At 35.4% G+C, this 21,600-nt stretch overlaps 1 protein-coding gene across 6 annotated transcripts in view; it reads left to right on the plus strand.

The window, feature by feature from the left end:
* The window catches only part of SMARCA1 (SWI/SNF related, matrix associated, actin dependent regulator of chromatin, subfamily a, member 1), a 70,679-nt gene extending 51,228 nt beyond the window's left edge, over positions 1–19,451 (plus strand). For 3 of the 6 annotated variants that reach the window (XM_060087252.1, XM_060087253.1, XM_060087257.1), the window contains 5 exons: positions 1,780–1,912; positions 4,472–4,590; positions 4,712–4,924; positions 17,597–17,707; positions 18,818–19,451. In XM_060087252.1, coding sequence (XP_059943235.1) covers positions 1,780–1,912; positions 4,472–4,590; positions 4,712–4,924; positions 17,597–17,707; positions 18,818–18,889 — 648 coding nt within the window. In that variant the 3' untranslated portion in view covers positions 18,890–19,451. Of the gene's footprint in view, positions 1–1,779; positions 1,913–4,471; positions 4,591–4,711; positions 4,925–17,596; positions 17,739–18,748 lie in introns of all 6 variants that reach the window. The other 3 variants (XM_060087254.1, XM_060087256.1, XM_060087255.1) reach the window with 2 other exon arrangements.
* Positions 19,452–21,600: the final 2,149 nt, after the last annotated feature.

Below are 21,600 nucleotides of genomic sequence, written 5' to 3' on the forward strand. Positions count from 1 at the left end.
TAGTCAACGAATAGAAAAAAAGATATTATAAATTACACCTACTTTTTATTATATGGGCCTGGTACCCTGATTGGACACACCAACACAACTCAGGGCTATTTTGTAAACATACATTTAGACCAAATATCCCTATTTTTTTAAATTCCTTTTTTAGAATACACTCTTTTAGAAATACTAAAAAGTATATAAATGCAAAATATAGGTGTCAATTATAAGAAATAAGACATGCATTTTATCAATTATAATAAAGTCAGTTAATCCACATATGAATCCTGATAGACAGTAATTACTAGCATATTCTTGAAAATTTAAATTTATTTTATTGATTGTGAACTGTCCTCTGAAATTATACTCTACTAATCTTTTATTTATGGAATGATTTCATAATTCTCAAAATGCCTTATATTCTTTCTTGAAAAGAACTTTAATACAATGATGAGAAATTTCTGAAACTGTAAGAGGTGCTCATTGTATAGTTAAAAGCTAATAGTTAATAAGTAGGAAACATTTCAATTTGAACAACATATTAATGCTTTCTGGTCATTGTTGCTTTAATGAGTTTTACGAGTGTCATACTTCCAAAATAATCTGTAGAACATAAAAAGAATTACAGTGCAAAAGATCCTTGGAAAATAATACAGAAACGTGTACTGTATGATACCACCTTAGTATAGAAAGTAGCTAGCAAGATTTATTTATTCAACAAATTCCTTTGATATTAGGACTTACCACAGAATAAAATAAAACATTTAAATATTCATGATTTTTTTTCAAAATTTATTTCCTGAACACAAAAATAAAGTTATGGTCTTAGAATGTTACTTGGCTTGCAGTATATTGTGAATGTACAATATATTGTGAATATACAGTCTCAACTGAGAAATTGCTTTAGTTTGTAATTAGAAACAAAATCAGTTTTTTGCCCCTCCTAGTACTTGAAGTCATCTTTAATCACCTTTCTCTACTGCCCTAAATAATTAATCTTTAAAAAATCATGGGAGTACAGAGGAACAAAATGTGGGGTAATCTAAAATCTTTATCAACTAATGCCTAGGGATAGAGTTTTGCTCTGTCAAGGGTATCACATTTATGTGGGTTGGGACATGAGGAGTGGAAGACAAAAATTTGATCTTGTGACTTCAGAGATATGCTAATAAATACCAAAGAGACTTAAAACACTGATTGGTCGAACTGTTCTATCTTTTAGGAAAGAAATTGAGCAGGCCCAATAACATTCTGTTTATTGAATCCTATTTATGAATATAATTTTGAACAGAAATTATTTGTTCACAGTAGTTTGGAATGATGTAAAGAGCTACAAAAATTTTTCTTCAGTCTTTTTTTTTCCTTCATGTATTTTTTTGATTTAATGCATTCACATTTTTTCTTAATTTACATGGGAATAAGTCTGTTAAAAAAATGAAGTACTGGAATATCCAGGACTTCAGCATTTGCATTAGTATTTTAATTTTAATGCATTTGTATTTTAATGTAGTAGGCATCTATAAAATACGGAGTTAAAAACTACACAATGTCTTAGAACTATAAATCAGTTCTTAGTACTTGGAGGCAAGTACATTCTCTTCATGATAGAAAAGCAGTTATTAATAACACTAACTCAACTTTTGATTCCAACATAAAAAACCTTGGATTTTATAAGGAGGAAAATTTCGAGTCTTTTGAACTGTTTTTAATGTATCGTTGTATAGAACTAAATAGAACAATATTTGGATTTGTTGATTTAACCTCTATTGATGATGCTTAATTTTTTGTTCACAGGGATTCACAAACTGGACTAAGCGAGATTTTAATCAGTTTATTAAAGCTAATGAGAAGTATGGAAGAGATGACATCGATAATATAGCTCGAGAGGTGGAGGGCAAATCTCCTGAGGAGGTCATGGAGTATTCAGGTTTGTTTACAACTACAAAAATGGTGTTTAATTGTAACCTTATACATTTCTTTAGTGTCAATTTAATTTTACCTTTGTTCAGAGACCTTTAGACTTTTATGAATAAACTGTAAGTGAAAGTGTAAAATATAATTGTATTTCTATGAAAAGATTATAAGATTTATCAAAACAAATTGCTGTTGTCCCTACTAGTTAGCTAATAGAGCCAAGTATAGCACTGATAAAACAAGGGTGGTAGCTATTGGATGAGCACTGGCAAATGCCTACTTTCCCACGTCTGGAATTTGATCATCTTCTGGGCAAGTCAAGTCTAAGGCTTCAGTTTCAGTGGATGGAATTAGTGTCTTTCTAGGTTGTCCTTGAAGTAGAGAATTCCTATAAGGTCCTTTTAGATCCTCAAACACTCTCAGGGTTCTAGTTTGCTCCAGGCAAGTTATGTGTGGATTCTGTTAACTCCAGGCAAGCTGGAGTAGATCTGAAAAGACTGCTTGAATAAATCTGTTGATTGGTCCTAAAATCAGCTCCTTCTCTTACTTAGCTGTGTCTTTGGTCTTGACCAGAACTAGATTAGGTGCTGAAGCATATGGAGTTAATATTGATTTCCATGTCACAGTGCATCCAACCTCAGGCTTCTGAAAAGAAATCTTATTAAAATAGGTAAATATGTCTAGTAAATTTTCTTTATGTAGAAGAACATAGGAAGTTTCTAAAATCCAGTTAGGTTGAGCTCTCAAATTTCGTCTGAATATCAGCTGTATAGAATCTAGGGCATTTTTTTCCCCATAGAAACAATGTTACAAAGTAGGTTTAGGTTTCTGAGCTAGCTTTTCAAAGCCTATTTAGCCTAACAACTGAAATTCTGCATTTTTGCCATGAAAAATAGTAGGGAGGAAACATTGAAATACTACTAAATATACCAAAGATTAATATAGATTAGGCACAATTTTTAATTTAGTTATAGTGCTAATGCTTGAATAAATCCATGTTTAATTAGAGAACAGACCCTTTTTTTTCTTTTGGAAATCTGAAAGGGTCTTCTGGTGATTGCCAGGGACTTGAGAGATGGATTATATTTGAGTTTTTATTTCGTGTAGTATAACTTCAAGTCTATGAATGTCCTTTACTTTGATAACAGTATAACATTACTACTACCCTTAAAATTTATCACATAAGTTTAGGACATTTTGGGGCTTAAAGAGAGGAAAAACAGAGGAGAGAGAGAAATTGTAGCAGCAAGAGTTGAATGAAAGGAGTATAAAAGGATATGTGCAGAGAGGTTTTCTGGAGTAGAATTTTCTTCAAAAGTTAGGAAGGGGGAGAACATCAGTGTGTATGAAATTGCAAGAAAAAAATGATTTAAAAAGATATCATGTCAGGACTTCCCTGGTGGTCCAGTGGCTAAGACTCCGTGCTCTCAATGCAGGGGGCCTGGGTTCTATCCCTGGTCAGGGAACTAGATCCCACGTGCCGCAGCTAAGACCTGGCGCAGCCAAATGAATAAATAAATATTTTTAAAAAGAGCTTATTTTAAAAAAATACCATGTCAGATGTTCCTTCAAATCGACAGCAATCCAGGTAGCATGACTAGCTCAGGGCAGCTTAATTGGGGCCAAGTCAGAGGATGGGGAGATTTGAAAGAATTTATGTAGTTGGTTGCAATAAAAGATGAAATGTGTACAGTTGGCTGTTCGTGGTATCTTATACATAGTAGGCGTTTAAATTGTGTTGAATGAATAAGTGAGAGAATGAATAAATGAATACAGGTGCTTATAAAAATCAGAGTACTGACATTCCTTTCTTAATAGACTCTAAAAATGAAAAGCTTTGAGAATGTAGAATATGTCATTAGAGGGCCTCTCACTGAAGTCATAAGTTGTGACATATTAATGCAGCCAGCTCATTTAGCTCATTTATAAAATTTGGGTGACTTGGCTTTCCTTTTTTTTTTTTTTTTTTTAAAGAGAAAAGGCTATTCCAAGTAAGTTAAAAAAACAAGCTATATGTCACTGGAAACACTGTAAGAATAGTGAGTGGTTCCAAAAGTGAAGTAACAGTTTCAGTAGAAATTGTTGCTTTATAGGAAATTTGATTGACCTGTTGATAATAGTTTCGTTTTTATTTTTGCTTGCTAGGAAACTATGTTCTCTAAGTCTATATGACCACCCTCTCTTCTGTTTCACTTTATGTGTTTGGTGCCTTCTATATAATGTTTGAATAAAAGCATAGCTTAAATCAGTATCTGTAGTAGTATCTTTTGAAATTCTAGTCATCTGGGATGGATAATTAAAAACTTTGTAATATTTCATGAAAGGAAAATCACTAACCTAAAACCTCCTTGTTGAGGTCTTACTTTTAAATGGAAGGAGGTATTTAATACCTCTCATTTATTACACCTTAGGAGTATTTAATAATTGAACGTATATATACAGATGAATTTGAATCTTAATTATAAGCAGTGTAAGTTCACTGTATCCTTTCCTGCTAATTCCTCATTCTACAGTTCCTTGGATTCATTTACTTAAGATGATAGAATTGTAAAGTAATAACTCTGTTTTTCAGCTGTATTTTGGGAACGTTGCAATGAATTACAGGACATTGAGAAAATTATGGCTCAAATTGAACGTGGAGAAGCAAGAATTCAACGAAGGATCAGTATCAAGAAAGCCCTGGATGCCAAAGTAGTATATTTCATAATTGTCACATTACCAATAGATTGTTTTAATTGATTAAATGGTGATTAGCTTTGACTTATTATTATTGCACATTTAGTCAAAAGCACTATTTTGTTTAAATCTACAGATTGCAAGATACAAGGCTCCATTTCATCAGTTACGTATTCAGTATGGAACCAGCAAAGGAAAGAACTATACTGAGGAAGAAGATAGATTCTTGATTTGTATGTTACACAAAATGGGCTTTGATAGAGAAAACGTGTATGAAGAATTAAGACAGTGTGTTCGGAATGCTCCTCAGTTTAGATTTGACTGGTTTATCAAGTCTAGAACCGCCATGGTACGTATTCCTTTGTTACTTATTTCCTCCAACGTTTTCTTTTGAAAAATGTCAAATATCATACATCCTTTACTTAGATTCTCTAATTCTTAACATTTTGCCACGTTGGCTTTCTCCTCTCACTAGTATATGTGTGTATATACTTATACATACATACATGGCATCTATCTACACATATAGAATCTATATATTGTATTCAGAAATACAGATCTATGTTTTATACTCATTAATCTATATACAGATCTATATTTCTGAACCATTTGAAAGTAAGTCACAGACAGCATGAGTGTTCACCTCTAAATACTTCAGCATTTATCTCCTAAATAAAAATAATATTTTCCTACATGAGCACAGTACCATCATCCTACCTGAAAATGTTAACGTTGATTCAGTAATGTCATCTAGTATACAGTCCATGTACAAAATTTTCCAGTTGTCCCTAAAGTGTCTCTCATAGCTGTTTTTTTAAATTGATGAGCCAGTCAGGGTTCACATATTGCATTTGGTTGAGTCTCTTTAGTCTCTTCAGTCTACAACTTTTTGTTTTTCATGACAATGACTTTTTTAAGGTACCCAGACTCATTTTGTAGAATGCCCAACATGTATCTCATTGTTTGCTCACTGTTAGATTTAGGTTAAGCATTTTCGGCAGGAATGCTGCCTAAGTGATGTGTATTTCTCATTGCATCACATCAGGAGGCTCATTATGTCAGGTTGTCACATTCTTAGTGATGCTGAGTTTGATTACTTGGTTAATATGGTAACCACCAGAGCTCTTCACTTTAAAGGTAGTTTCCCCTTTGTAATGAGGCAGGTGATACTTGAGACTGTGTGAATAACTTAAGGATTTATTTTTAATGAGAAGGAATTGTTGCCTAAGTAGAGTTTTTATAAGAATATTATGAGACAGAATAATTAAGAAGAGATTTTATTTTAGCTTCATGCAATTTACTGTTACTTTCTAACATGAATTGTGTTCCTGTTAAATCCTAGTGCTGCTTAGAAGTATTCTTGCTGATATTGAAATAAATGCCACATGTTTTTAATGTTGGCATCATCAGTCTTTTGTTAGCCGAGGTAATTAAGACAAAAGTAGATTCATACAGCCTAAACATTAAAAGTAACCAGAAACTAACAATCTAAACAGTGAACATTTTTCTTTAGTTTCTGTCTATCATAAATGTTTTCTTGGCCAAAAGTTCATAGGGGTGTGAAGCAATGCTGAACATTTTGTTTGACCCATTTTATATTTTCAGTTCAAGTTGAAAAAAATAGAAGAAAAATCTGAGTTGCTATATTCAAGATGCTAATTTTGGTGGATGCTTTATAAGATCAGATATTTCTTAAAATTTTAACACAAATTTAGAGGGTTCCTGGATTGTTATTAGAATGTGTCTATCAAGTTTATGGAATACATAATGCTGGGAGAGGTAGCAAGTACTTTGGATCAAGCCAGAATCCAAAAGGAACTAGAGAAATTGGAATGATGAATTGATTGAATCTCCCTTGCAACATGACAATTGTAGGGATGAATGTAAAGTGCTATACTTGTACAAAAGAATAGGAAGAGGTGTATATGTTAATAAGATACAGTAGGAAGAATTGAGAAAAAAATATAAAAGATAGGAATTAATCTGTAGCATGAATGGCTGAGGTTGGATGTAGGGAAGAGTTGTTTGACAGGGTTCTTTGGATGGTTGAAATAGATTATTGAAGAACAGTGTTAAATAGCTTTCTATTAGCTTTGAAAATGAGATTCTATTTTGACAGTCTGAAGACTTTGGCAGTGAGCTAGTTGGCCTTTTAAGGTGCCTTCTAGCTCGGTGCATCTATGACCATGTTTAGCAGAGAACTCCTTTCAAAATCCATGCATTTAAAATTTTTAGCCATTTGAGGTTTTATGCGTATAATGATCTAATTTAGAGCGGCATCAGCAGCTTGTAAAAGACAAATGCCCACCTGCATTTGTTGATGAATCATGTTTTCGATCATACATGCCCTTTTATGTGATGGAACATTTACTGAATTTTGAGTATTATTTCAGTGATAGTTTACTAATTTTTTAAAAGGTTGAGTTTAATGCTGTTTTCAGTTTCTGGAAACATTAAACTAAAGCAGTCGGATGAAACAGATTCAAAAGAGCAAGGAAAATCTTATATTATTTGTAATACGAACATGACTGTAGAACTACATACATAACCTTATTTCATTTTCCGGGAAGAAACCCAGTGTATTATTAACAACCACTAGATGTCTCTGAACTCCCTTGTAAAGAATCTTTTCTTCCATCTTTCAACAAAACATTTACCTCTTTCTTTACCAAGAGGTTTAAATCTCTAATGTATGTTTTCCAAAGAGTGGATATTAACTACATACGTGATTGAAAAATGAAACTTTTATTTTGTCTGTTAAAAATGAAGACAATTCTGTCCTTAATTATGTTCTGGAAGGTGGAATTTATGATTTCTAAAGAATCTTTAAAAACATATAGTAGTTTATTTCATATTATATATTTTAGTCCAGAGTTTTTGTTAACTTTTCTACTATATTATTTCCTTCCTAGTTAATGGATAATTTTTGCTTATATTTCTGGATTTAGAATATAAGTAATATATTTTAAAATATGCATGAATACATTTAGACCATCTTTTTGGAATGTTTCATGATAATAAAAATCATTAGGGAATTAAAGAAATGGATTACTATTATTTCTAGATCTCTTTTCCCCTCATTTTAAATAATTGGTCTTGTATAGTGAATCACATTCACAATCTAGGAAGTGAAACTTCCCCCTTGAATGAGGCATTTGTGATTTCCAAAATTAAAATAATTTGCTTCATTGAAAAACCCCATCTTAGAAATAACAGGGGATGTAATTTGATTCATTATGTGAGTGTGTCACTGTGTTCAAATTAAAATTTTATTAATGATTAAACTTTAAACTTAGCTTACTAAAGAAGCTATCTTTAAAAACATAACCTTGCTTAAAGATGACTCTTTCCCAGAGACACCAATAAATAGTGTGAAATACTTAGGGAAAAAAAAAGAAACCTTGGTAGTTATATTTTATTCAAAGATCTCAAAGTACTGAATTCATGGCTTCTGACTTAACAGTCTTAAAGTACTTAAAGGCATGAACCTCCACTTCTAAATATGCCACATTTTGAAAGCCTTCAGCTAAAGGTTGAAAATTTCTTTGAGGCTCTTCTCCATTTAAAAATGCTGGCTATACAAAAGAGAAAATGAGTTTTAGTTCTGTTTCTCTGTGCTAAAAAGACTGTGATTTCTTTCTCTGAGAACTTGTGTGGTCTTTAAGTAAGTAATCAGTCTCTATTGAACTACATAAACAAGTAGGAAGGATATGATCAATTTAGATTTTTAAGCTCAGAGTACATGAATTGCCCTACCATTTTCCTTCTAAGAAAAAAATGTATTATATTGAGGTCTTAGGCTTAGGACATTTAAAAACTATCAGAATTAAAAGGACCTTTGCCAGATGACTGTAAGAGGAAAAGATAATACTTTGTATTTATATACTACCTTTTATATATAAGGTTGCCAATCCCTTTACCAACATTAGCTCATTAATTCCTTTTAGGGAATGAATGTCAGGGCATTATCTCTGTTCATTTAGTGACAGACTAACGTGACTGGGAGATTTGAAAAGAATCTGAGAAGTCTAAAATATCTAGCACATTAGTTTACTGGAAAGGACATATTGAAATTATCCAAAGTTTAATCAGTAATTCTTTGGACCTGCTTAGGTTCTTTTAAGTACTTAAAGGAGAAAAAGCAGAATTTGGCTCTCTGAAATAAAGAACATTTCTTGATATAGCCACTATGCTTCCTTTGCAGGGTTGCTTTGACTCTTAATTTTAGTTAAAAAATATTCTTACTTTTTAGCCTCTAGGAAGCTTTTTTCTTTCCTCTCCTGGCCTTGCCAGAAGCTCCGTGTACATAGCCTGTGGCCATGGACTTTAGAGTTGAATCAGAGTATTAGTAATTAGTTATTACAATTACCCTGCCTTTTGTAGTAGCTTAAATGAATTTTTTGGGTAGTATCTCAGAGAGAGAATCACACACTGTTGTATACAATGTAATAAAAATTTCATGTTATTGCTGTTGGTTTTCAAATCACAGCTTTATTATTAATGAAAGTGTTCCTTATTTAAAATTAAGAGCATGACATTCCTCATCAGAATTGTAGGAGAAAAAATACTATTTAGAAAATATTGCTATAGCTCTTTATTAGCTTACTTCCCTTTTTATAGGTTTATCGTTGATAGTAAACATTAACTAAATTATTAGTTCAGCACAGGATATTTGATAAATTATCTGTCCAGTCAGAGAAGGATTTTCTTTCTAGATACTTTAGAAAAACAAAAGTCAAATTAAAAATTTTCCAACCTGTCTTATAGTCACAATAACACTTTTGTTTGTTGCTTATGCAGCATAGCCTAGGAAATTTTATAAAGAAGGCCACTCATGATTTTTTATTTTGTGTATTAGTGCTTAATTGTGTGATAACAGCTAATATTGATTTCTTAGAGCATTACATTCTTAGTGAAATGTGAGGATATGAATTAATACATTATTCACAAACTTGGTAAAATGTAAAATTAATGATGGGTTCTTCTTGACTGTAGAATTATGAAAATATTAAAATATATTTATGCTTATAGGGATATATTGTTTCCCAATGTGCTTGAAACACTAAAATGTCCCTTTCAGCCTTAATTTTCAGAAAGGTCCTATATAGAGGTATGTACAGAAGGGGTTGTGTTTAACTTTGCCTTGAGGGTTAGGTCAGAGGAATGGCTTCATAGAAGAGGTCCTTCTTGGAACTGAGTCTTGAATGACCAGGAAGGAGTTGGCCCTGGGACTGTGGAAACAGCATGTGCAAAGGTAGAAACAAGCACAGCACATTAAAAAACTGCAAGTAGGTTGTGCTGGAGTGTGAGTAGGGAAGTCCTGGAAGATGAGGAAGGAGCTGGCAGCCAAATTATGAAGAGCCCTGTCCTTGGTATTGAACTTTGGTCATTATTCTATAGGAAAAGGGGAGTCATTGAAAGATTTTAACAGGGCAGTGACATGGCCAGATTTACATTTTAGAAATACTGTTCTGTGGAAATGGGCAAATGTCTACCTCAACTACCATATAGGCTGACGATTCCCAAATTTATATCTCTGTCTTTTCTCTGTTCCTCCTCTTTTTTTACTTCCCTTGGCTAATATAGCACCATCTGCCCCAGAGTCATTTTTTACTACTGCTCTCTTAACTTTCAGGTGCAAATGGTTACACCTAAAAGAAGTACCAGCATAACCCTTGCACAAAGTAGGCATTCAGTGAATAAATGAGCATGGAACTTTCGTACTTCAGTTTGCTTCTATCTCATAGACCCCTACAGTTCGATCAGATTTGGATAGAACGTGAAGAAATGTAGCAACGGGTTTGAGTTCTTTTTTTCTTTTCCTTTCCTTTCTTTTCTTTTCATCTACCTTTTTCTAATGATAGACTTTACTTGGCTGTAATCCCTGCAGCTTTTGTTTGAGTAGCCAGTTGTAAATATCATGTGTTTTATTAGTAACTATAGTGTTTGATTTAAGACTGAATTGTTCTAACAATCTGAAATATGATACATGCATTAACAGGTGATGTGACATTTTACAAATAACGATGTTTAAGTAGCAGCAGTTAGGTAAAACTATCATAACATTTGATACTTGTTTAAGAAATATAGGATATATTTCTTATTATTATTAGAATATATAACTCCCATCTAACTACCAGTGTGCGTGGGCCCTGAGATTTTAGTATAGAATGCCATTGCTTTTTGTTAGTATTATAGAGGTTCCAAAGTGACAAAGAACCTAGGAAATGTACCCCAGAATGTATAGTTGAAGGTATCAGTTCCCAAAGGTAAAGTATAGGGAGTTTATAAAAGAGCAAAGGAGAAAAAACCACCCATTTTGTTTTACTAAGAACTGTAGAAGAAGATTCTGACTTTATAGAACCACCTACCAATTTAGATGTGCAGATGTGGAGTGCAATTTATTTATTTATTTTTTTGCTCTTGCTCATTCACCTGCTTTTGACTTTCAACCATAACGGGCAGCAACCTTCTGTCATTCAGACTTAGGCAGGCTTAGTGTCTAGGATTTTAGTACATAGGAAATGTGACGTGGAGTCTCTTTAATCTCTTTCAATAAGTCACTTCAAGTCTACTGATGCTTTCTGTGCCCTTTGAATTGATGCTTTGAAGCTGAATATTGGGGCAGAGGATGTTTGAACTTGGTGCCTGGCGTGATTGATATTCACCACACAGTATACGGCAGCGCCACTTACTGCAAACATCCCATTATTTATTAAATAAAGGTAGAGATACATATCCTAGTATTCAAAAGTTGAAACTTGGGTGACTTTGCATTGAATGGAATTATAAACTATTAAAAAGATACGGAAAACCAAGGCAGACAGTTTGTTTAAAGTCAATCTAAAGACCGTAGTTTAAAACAGGGCTTGGCAAACTGCAGCCCTTTACCTGTATTTGTACGGCCTGCAAGCCAGGAATGATTTTTACATTTTCAAATGGTTGAAAGAAAATCAAAAGAAGACTATTTTGTGACATGTGAAAATTATACAAAATTCAGATTTTAGTATCTGTAAAGTTTTATGGGAACCCAGCCACATGCATTCACTTATGCATCGTTTATGGCTGCTTTCATGCTGCAATGGCAGAGCTGAGCAGTCGTGACAGAGACCATGTGGTCTACAAAGCTGACAGTATTTACTGTTTGGCTCTTCACAGAAAGGATGTGCTGACCCCTGGTTTAAAAGAATGTGTAAGAAAGGTGGAAGGAAAGAAATAATATAACCAAGGGTAGACATAAGTGTTATACAGTCCTTCAAGAAAAGTGTTATATGAAGGATGGGTAAAGGGGGAGGCTATTTGGCCTAAAAGAGGGATGTCTGGCAGGTCTGGTGGTAATTGCAGTGATTGTGATGGCGCCATGAGAGGTGCCTTGTAATATTTGAAAGATTGTCATACAGAAGAGAGAATCAGCTTGTTCAATTTGACTACAAAAGTTAGACCTAGAACTGACTGTTGGAAACTATAAGGTAGTACATTGTAGCTTTGCATAAGGGAACATTTTTAACTTGTCCGAAGGTGGAATAGACAGCTTTGGGAGGTAGTGAGTACCCCGTCATTGGAAGAATTCAGACAAGCTGAATAGCTAATTAGTAAGGACCTAGTAGAAGGGATTCAGCATCAACTTGAATAATTTTTAAAGGTCCTTTCCAACCTTGAGAGTCGGTAATTTTATGAGCTCCCACTATTGAGACTGTATCAAGGGAAGATTTCAGAGTGCAAAATACACCTTTAATTACATGACGACTCCTGCTCAACAATCATCAGTGAGATCCTTTTGTCAACTGAATTAAGTAAAATTGCTTAGTTCTTTGTTTTTAGCTTCTAGGTTCTTTGTGTTTTGACTCAAACTTAGTCTTATCTATCACTCTTACCCTGCACAGCATTTCCCAAGTTGGTTTCTACCAAACATTGTTCCAGGATTTGCAAATACGGTAAGTCCCTTACATACGAACGAGTTCCATTCCAAGGGTGCATTCATAAGTCCAATTTCTTTGTTAAGTCCAACAAAGTTAGCCTAGGTACCCAACTAACACAATCGGCTATATAGTACTACTGTAATAGATTTATAATGCTTTTCACACAAATAATACATAAAAAATACAAAAAATCAAACATTTTAAATCTTACAGTATAGTACCTTGAAAAGTACAGTAGTACAGTATAATAGCTGGCATATAGGGGCTGGCATAGAGTGAACAGGCAAGAAGAGTTACTGACTGGAGGAGGGAGAGGAGGTGGGAGATGGTAGAGCTGAAGGATCATCAGCAGTAGGAGATGGAGGGCAAGCTGCAAGATGGAATGCAAGTTCGCATCTTTGAAAGTTCTCGGTTTGTATGTAGGGGCCTTACTGTATACAATATGCAGAACAGGGTTCTCTGTTCAAATAAATTTGGGAAATGCTGATACTGAATCCTGCCCTTGACCTTTCCAATCTACATTAGAATGCTAAAAGCTCTGAGAAGTCCTGCCATGAAGAAATTTGTTTAACCTTTTAAAAATCTAGCATTTCCTGAGCATGTGTGAACACAAAGTACTTTTATTTTCCTTTGGCCACAGCTATTAACACTGCAGAACAGTTTTCCATTTGTCATTTTCCTACTCTCTTCTGTTGCCTTTATTGTTTTTGTATCTCCTCTCTTCCTCTTGTGTGCTATTTTTCTCCCTCCAATTTCATTCCTAAATCCAGCATGGGGAAATCGTGAGAGAAAGAGATAATTAGACTACAGAATTGTGGAAACAGTTTGAGAGCACATGAACCACTCCCTGTAATCCGAGGAAAATAGGAAGATTAAAAAGGTACAAGGGGGCTTCCCTGGTGGCGCAGTGGTTGAGAGTCCGCCTGCCGATGCAGGGGACACGGGTTCGTGCCCCTATCCCGGAAGATCCCACATGCCGCGGAGTGGCTGGGCCCGCGAGCCATGGCCGCGGAGCCTGTGTGTCCGGAGCCTGTGCTCCGCAACGGGAGAGGCCACAGCAGTGAGAGGCCCGCGTACAGCAAAAAAAAAAAAAAAAAAAAAAAAGGTACAAGAATCTAGGGGGATATGTTTGTGAAAGGCGAAATTATATAAGATAAAAGTGCTTTTGACATCATGAAATTTCTCATAGTCATTTCATAGTCACTTAGTTATTCAAAACGTGAATCACTATTTTATTGGTAATCTGGCCTCCTTGTAATTTCTGGTGTTAGCTCGTGTTCTGTTTATGATACCATCTGTTTAGTTAGGCAGTCTTGAAGCATGTGAATAAAAGATGGGGTTGGTATCTTTAGAGAAAGTGGCATTACCTATGCTAGGAAAGTAGCGTCCAGACTCACTTATTCCTTGGTGCCTTTCTCCAGAGAGTTAGATTATTTTTCTGTCTGTAGTTAGTGACAGGTTAAAAGGAATGAAGGTAAGAACTTATTATACAGTCGATTTATAATCATTTTGAAATATTCTATTTCACTGCATATGAGACTGTCTCAAAAGTGTTAGTTTTTTTTCTGAATCACCCATTATGAACCATGAATATGTATCTAAAGATATCTGCAGTCACAGGCAACTATTACTTACTGAGAATAATAATAGCCAGAGGGTATAGCTTAATGATTCAAGAATCAGCTTCACATAAAGACTCTATCTAGTCTCCCTAGAAACCAACAATCAAATCTCATCGGGGTCAACTTAGCCCTTTCTATAATAGATAAATTGAATAACATGCTGTTTAATTTGTATGTGTGTTACTGAATGAAGCTGTGAAGAGTGCTTGTTCTGCATATTAAAGATACCACTATTGTTTTGGTAAGTAAGGAAAATTCCAGTGTTATTTTTCCTAAATTATTTAAGCTTGGGTAATTGAGGATGCACAAGATGCGTGAATGTACCAGTGTTTTGTAAGGTTATTTTTAATAGCCAAACAATAACTTGTTAATGAAGAATTTTTTTCTGGCTAGACTATCTTTGGTTTTCTGCCTTCTTTTGGGCTTGAATTCTACAGAGTAGAAAATGCTTGAATAGTTGATTCTGTATGCCATTTTTCTAGCTTTTATTTGGAAAGATAAAACTGTATTTAAAAAATTTGCCATTTCTTAAAAATGTTAGATTGCCTAATACCTAAATGTTCATTGCAGAAAATTTAGAAAATACATGCTAGTATAAAGAAGAAAATAAAAGTTACCATTGCTCCTACTTTCAGAAATAGCTGCTGTTAACCACTAGTAACACTGTATGTAGTTAGTACTCTCTCAGGTATTTATGCTGTGTATATACATATATAGTAAGATGTGTATATATGTATATGGTAATTGACAAAGTACCCAAAATTTAGTTCCCAGTATTTCTCTGCTAAAAATGGCACTGCTCTAAATATTGTTCTGTAAATCTTTGTATACATCTCTTATTGCCTTACATTAAGCATCTAGGAGTGGAATTGTTCATTCAAAGAGTATGAAAATTTTAAGATGTATCATTGATATTCCCAAATTGCTTTCTAGAAAGATATTATTTTAGTCTGCTTGGGCTGCCATAACACAGTACTGTAGATGGGGTGGCTTAAACAAATTTCTCATGGCTTTGGAGACTGGAAGTCCAAGATCAGGGTGCCAGGAGGGTTGGTTCCTGGTGAGGCCTTTCTCCCTGGCTTGTAGATGGGGTCGTCTTGCTGTGTCCTCACATGACCCTTTCTGTGTGAGTGGAGAGAGGGAGAGAGAGAAGAGGGATCTCTGGGTGTCTCTTCCTCTTGGAATACCAGACCTATCGGATTAGGGCCCCACCCTTATGACTTCATTTAACCTTAATTACCTCCATAAAGGCCCTTTCTCCAAACACAGTCACATTGCAGGGGTGTTAAGACTTCAACTTACAGATTTTGTTGGGGGCACAACTTTTAACATTGGCATCCCATCATCAATGAATGAGAGCTCCCATTTCATCTTATTGCCAACACCGGATACACACACCACACACACACACACACACACACACACTTGCATGAACGTGTCATTGCTAATTTAATAAATATATCATTGTTTTACTTTGCATTTCTTTGAAAAAAATTTTTAATATATGGACATTTTAATTTTTTACGAGTTTTAAAAAATATTTATTTTATTTATTTATTTTTATTAATTTTTTGGCTGCATCAGGTCTTAGTCGTGGCACACAGGATCTTCACTGAGGCATGCAGGATCTTTCATTATGGCATGCGGTCTCTTCATTGCGATGCTCGGGCTTCTATCTAGTTGCAGCATGCAGGTTTTCTGTCTCTAGTTGTGGTGTGTGGGCTCTGTAGTTTGCGGCACACAGGCTCTCTTGTTGAGGCGTGCAAGCTCAGTAGTTGTGGCACATGGGCTTAGTTGCCCCGCGGCATGTGGGATCTTAGTTCCCTGACCAGGGATGGAACCCGCGTCTCCTGCATTGGAAGGCAATTCTTTACCACTGGACCACCAGGGGAGTCCTATGAGTTTTCTATTCTTGTACTTGGACCATTTTTTGGTTGGAGTTCTTAATTGCCAATAAATCTACATTTTTATTTGAGGGTTTAGCTGTTTTATATTTTATCAGATTTTTTTTTTTTTTGCGGTATGCAGGCCTCTCACTGTTGTGGCCTCTCCCATTGCGGAGCACAGGCTCCGGACGCGCAGGCTCAGTGGCCATGGCTCACGGGCCCAGCCGCTCCACGGCATGTGGGATCTTCCCGGACCGAGGCACGAACCCATGTCCCCTGCATCAGCAGGCGGACTCTCAACCACTGCGCCACCAGGGAAGCCCCAGATATTTTTGCTTATACAAAAAAAAATCATTTTTATATGTTATTTATCCTTTGATATTCAACTTATTTACCTTTAAAATACAGCAAAGTGTACAGGGTTAATATACATGAGCATCCATATTAATCATATGTTTAATGCTCACCATATGTTCATAAAAACTGTTTATAGTTTGGATGCATTGATTTGCTGGCAGTGAAATATATAGATAGTTGCAAGGTTAATGTGGGAATCTTTTCAGCTATTGTTTGCTCTGAATTAACAAATGCATTAGTGTTTCCTGAGACACCCTCCTCAGAACTCTGATCCCACAAGATGTCCTTTGAGAAGAGAGTTCTGCTGTTTGAATAGCTTGGGGAATTGCTTGCTTCTTACATCGCCTACCCTAGTGGTTGACAATGCTCATTAGGAGCTTAAAGGCTGTGAGCAGCCCTGTAGAAAAGAAATCTGTTTGACTTTTGTAAACTGAGTACTTCCAAAATGTGCTTTGACAATAGGACATCCTCTTATTTTTTTGCTTATGTGATTTTTGTTAACTTTTTCTTTCAAAGTACTTAAGATTCACAGGAAGTTGTAAAGAAATGTACAGGGAGGGCCCATGCACCCTTCACCTAGTTTTACCAGATGGTAACATATTTCATAAATACAGTACAGTGTCACAACCAGGAAATTGACATTAGTACCATCCACAGAGCTTATTCAGATTTCATTGGTTATAAATGCGCTTGTGTGTGTCGGGGGGAGGGGGTGTGCACGCGCACGTGTGTGTAGTTCAGTGCAATTTTATCACACATAGATATGTGTAACTAGCACCACCACGAGACTTCCTTGTGCTAGCTCTTTATAGTCACACCCACTCTCCCCCCTTTCCCTAGCCCCTGGCAACCATTGATATGTTCTCCATTTCTAAACTTCCATTTAAGAATGCTATATAAATGGAACAATATGGTATGTAACCTTTTGAGATTGGCTTTTTTTCACTCAGCGTCATTCCATTGAGGTTCATCCAGGTTGTTGCATATACCAATACTTCTTTCCTTTTTATTGCTGAGTAGTATTTCAATGTATGGATGTACCACAATTTATTTACCCACTGAATGATATTTATCCACTTCTCATATTTTTGGTGGAATATACTCTGTATGAATATTGTTCTGAAGAATACCAACTTAGAAATTCTGTATCACAACAATGATACAGTTAAAGAATTACCAATTTTTAAAGATTGTGCCGGGGTTGAAGAAATTAAAAGTCTTGTATTAATTGGTTTAGGAATTCCAGAGACGCTGTAATACTCTGATTTCATTGATTGAGAAAGAAAATATGGAAATTGAGGAAAGAGAGAGAGCAGAAAAGAAGAAACGGGCAACTAAAACTCCAATGGTAAAATTTTCAGCATTTTCCTAACTTTTAGGTAGATCCCATTTTTTTTACATAATTAAAATGCCTATATTATGTTTAATGCCATAGTGATACCTATTATAAAAACTGGTTTTATGAAATGCTGATTTGTTTTTGACAGAAAAAGAATTACACTACAACCACATGCTTCCTATTTGTTTGTAGAACATATGATTAGGAACTCCCATAGTAACAGGGCTCAGTATTTTTAAAAAAATTCCTCATGACTTTTAAGCAGAAGTATAATGCAAGTAAAATCCTTTGAATTGAGACTAGAGTTGTCATGGGGAGTAGGAGAGGGGTGGGGTGGGGTGGGACTGAGGTTGAAACTGGGAGTTCTGATTTGATCAAATAAGTTTTCTGATGTTTGTGGAACTATGAGTGCAAATAAGAACTTTGAGGAGACAGCAAAGCTTTACTTGGTAATAAGTTAACTGTTGAATAATAAGATGACTTAATTTTAATTCAGTCAGGTTGCCTTGTATAGTTACAATTTCAAATACTCTTTAATAGATCATACTATTTGAGTGTGGTTAAGTAAACTACCATATTTCATCAAGTCTAAGATGCATTCCATTGTAAGACACAGCATTATTTTATGTGCCACTAAGAAAAACTGCTGCCAAGTAACTATGATTTGTCATCAGTTATAGGATGCATCCCGATTTCAGAGATGCTAAAGTGGGAAACAAATGTGCATCATAGAATATATGAAATATGGTATGTTAACATCTGTCATAAGATTAAAAAAATAATACACTCATAAATAACATTTTTCCCAGAAAACTTTAAGTATTAAGTAGCTCTTTAAGATAAGCATACATTTATAGTACCATGTGTAAGTAGAAACTTGATGACTATTTTTGATGGGTATTTTATGTCTTTTCTTAAAAAGAAACATGTTTGGAGGTTATTTTACATTGGGTTACATAGTTTGTTGGGCTATATAGAACATTAAATGTGAGTATAACATTTAAGTGAATATTCATGTTAAAATTTTTTTTTAATGCATTTACATCCTAGATTTAACATTGTTGGGCCATTTAAAAATGTGCATATTGGAGCAGAACATTAAATCTGTTTCCATTTTAGTCACAGAAAAGAAAAGCAGAGTCAGCTACTGAGAGCTCTGGAAAGAAGGATGTCAAGAAGGTGAAATCCTAAAGCCTAGAAATAAAGTTTTAAATGGGAAACTGCTATTTTCTTGTTCCCATCTTCAAATGCTAATTGCCAGTTCCAGTGTATTCATGGTACTCTAAGAAAAATCTCTTTGGTTTTGATTTCTTGCATATTTTATATATTTTACAATGCTTTCTACCTGAAATGTGTAGCTTTATATTTTATGCATTCTAGTATTTTTGTGTACTGTATTTTGTGCATTTCATGTCTTCATCAAAATCCTCTCAGTCCTTGTTCTTTTGAAGCTTGTGCTGAGGTTTTAGCTTTTCTATGTTTTATATGCCGCTGCTTTGAAAGAGAACCTAGATTCTATAGCTGTATTATTGTTGTTTCATACTTTAAATTTATATGGCTGTGGAAAATTGAATTAAAATGATTTGAGGAGAAAGACTTTTTCACTTCTTTGTTGCTTTCTTTTCTATTGAGTATGGGCTTGTACGTGTTACTGCATACTGTGATTAGCATAATAATTGTTTCTTTGAGGTCATCTAAATATTTTTTTCCTAAAGGAATAAAGGGTGAGAACAGAAAAAAATTAAAAAACTAATATTTGATACTGTGCTTGCTGTCAGTATGCATTACATTTAAATTATTCTCTAAATATTCAAGTGGGAAAGTATAATAAAGAAATGTCTATAAGAAATTTAATTATTTCCTGTTTTTTGTGCAGTAGAAAATAGTTGTGTTTACTGAATTGAATTGCTCACAACTATGTATTTGGTTGAAAGTTAAAGCTTTGCTTGCTGACTTGTGCCTGATCTTTTGTCCCATAGAGCCAGTCCAGGGGAGTCTGGGTATAACACGTAGATTTATTAACAACTAAGTTAAGAGTATGAAGTAAGTGCTATGTATGCAGAAGAAAGGGGGAGGGTCTTCCATAGGAATACAAGTACGGTCAGATAACAGATAATCTCAGAGCGTCAGAAGCTTTGCACACCAAGAGCTTCTACCTTTCCCACACCACATACCCCACGCTGGGAGGAGATCTGCTCCACACAGTCCCTCAAGGCTCGAGGCTGACTGAGGCTCCACTGTTTTACAGCTGTACCATCTGGAACATGTGGCCTATTCAGCTGCCGCTGTAGGAGAAAAAGAGACTGGAGAATCGCATATAGGCTCTTTATTGCCTCAGCCCAGAAGTGACAAATGTCACATCCATTTCTATTTCATTGTCCAAAACTAGTCACATGGTCCTGTGTATGTGCAAGAGGACTGGCAAATGTAGGGGAACAAATGGAATGTTTTTACGTTACTGCCTCTGCCACAGGGGCTGTCACATGAAACTGTTAGTGTGTGACTAATCAGTCAAGGTCAGGTTATAAGGGAACAGGGAAAATGGATCAGAACCTAGTGTGAAACACATGGCAAATAAGCAAAGCTGGGAATGCAGGACAGTGGTGTTTGTTATCAAAACAAAATTTGGACCACTATAGAGTTGCTCTCTCCCCCTCCCAAGATCTTTTGCATTTCCTATCGGACTCTATTTAGTGTACCACTGGCAAACCTTGGGTAGCCCTGAGTGCAAGTCAGCGTCTTTCACATCCTCATTCTCATTGGGGTTCTGCAACATAGGAATAGATCTTCTAGAATGACAACCCACTGTCTGCTGGACTCTTCCAAGTCTTTTTTCATTGTCCAGACTTCATATTTCTTACTGCCATGCTCCTGATAGGATTATTTTTACTGTTTCCACTATTAGGACTTAGACTCTTGTACTCTGTTGGAGGTTGGATGAAATTAGGGTGCTATTAAGAGATGAGTTTACAATGATATTAGGTCAAGGGACCCAGAGATATCCAAGTCTGTCCTTGGCCTAACTGCCCTTTCTATAAGGTCCACAAAAGAGGCAAAGGTAAGCAAAGTAATACTTCACTAGCTGGTGCTTTGGCTCCAAACTTCAATCCAGAACTATTAAGCCCAAAATGAAATCTTGGAATTTTCCACTCCAATGAGATTAAAAGTTCCAGTCATCTGAGATGGAGAAAATTATACCTTAGAGGGTCTTATTAATACCCCCAAGTTCTGTGCACTGAAAAATAGCCCAGTGAGGGTACTGGACTCTGATCAATCAGTTCAGCATTTCTTGGGGAGAAATGAAGATGGAGGGTGGGAGCCGGTACAATTAGTGTCTTTGAACTTCTTTCATGGAAGCTTAACAATCTCTACTTCTTGTTCTTTCTCTGTTAACCCAAAGGGGTTAATGGCTAAGCTGTATGTGACCATCCACTTTAAGAGAGAAAATCTGCAGGTAAGTTCTGTCAGCCTTTTCATGGGGCCATTTCCCTGGCTGTATCATGGCTCTTTCTTGGACCAAAGAGATGTGAAATCTAGCTCTCCTAGATTATGTACAGCGTCACTGTTGAACATAGCCTACCAAGGAGGTCCATACAGCGAACACCTGATGATAGCACAGTCCAACCAACACAATGTTGGGGATGCAGAATGCCCCAAGTCTCTATTTGAAATCCCTCTTATTGTCAATTTTCCACAGAGAAATTAAAGTGTCACAGAAGATTTAAAACTCCTAAAAAATAAATCCCATTTCACACAAGAGGCCTAGACTGATAGGATAGTAACACTAGACCTGGCTGCCGTGTTGAATTGAGGGAGCAGGATAGTCAGTTTACCAAGTCAGCTGCTCAGAGACCAGAAGCAGCAGAAGAGAGTGCTGTATGTATGAATACAATTTGACAAAT

The sequence above is a fragment of the Mesoplodon densirostris genome, chromosome X, assembly GCF_025265405.1.
Source record: "Mesoplodon densirostris isolate mMesDen1 chromosome X, mMesDen1 primary haplotype, whole genome shotgun sequence".
In the NCBI taxonomy this organism is placed as follows: Eukaryota; Metazoa; Chordata; class Mammalia; order Artiodactyla; family Ziphiidae; genus Mesoplodon; species Mesoplodon densirostris.